The sequence below is a fragment of the Saprolegnia diclina genome (assembly GCF_000281045.1).
Source record: "Saprolegnia diclina VS20 unplaced genomic scaffold supercont1.283, whole genome shotgun sequence".
In the NCBI taxonomy this organism is placed as follows: Eukaryota; Oomycota; class Saprolegniomycetes; order Saprolegniales; family Saprolegniaceae; genus Saprolegnia; species Saprolegnia diclina.
The window spans coordinates 1-424 of NW_008246350.1; the positions used below are offsets into that span (position 1 = coordinate 1).

At 56.4% G+C, this 424-nt stretch overlaps 1 protein-coding gene across 1 annotated transcript; it reads left to right on the top strand.

The window, feature by feature from the left end:
- Window positions 1-3: 3 nt before the first annotated feature.
- Window positions 4-415, top strand: SDRG_17348 (hypothetical protein; the record flags this gene model as incomplete). The annotated part of the gene is made up of 2 exons (XM_008623589.1): window positions 4-287; window positions 352-415. Coding segments are annotated over 2 exons (348 nt in total), but the record flags the coding sequence as incomplete, so codon positions are not given.
- Window positions 416-424: the final 9 nt, after the last annotated feature.

Here is a 424-nt window from a genome sequence, read left to right on the forward strand (position 1 = left end):
CAGATCCTCCGCACGTACAGCTGCAAGTACAAGGGCTACAAGTCGTTCGCACCAAAGGGCGAGACATCGATCCTCGCAGGCCGCATCAAGGCGATCCGGAACGCAAAAAACTACATTTACATTGAAGACCAGTACTTTATCCACGTGCCCGAGCTCCTCGACGAGCTGCTCAAGGTCCTCCCACGAATCCAGCGCCTCGTCATCTTCACGGTCACGCCCGGCAAGGTCGAGCTTGCGTCTGGCTACCAAAAGTACCAGTACGACATGATGGCACCGCTCCTCGAGAAGTTTCCCAACAAAGTCCAGGTCTACATTCCGGACCCGAGCCTCGGCATCTACGTTCACTCCAAGGTCCTTTTGGTCGACGACGTCTTTGTTTCGCTCGGCTCGAGCAACTGGAACGTCCGCAGCATGACGTCGGACG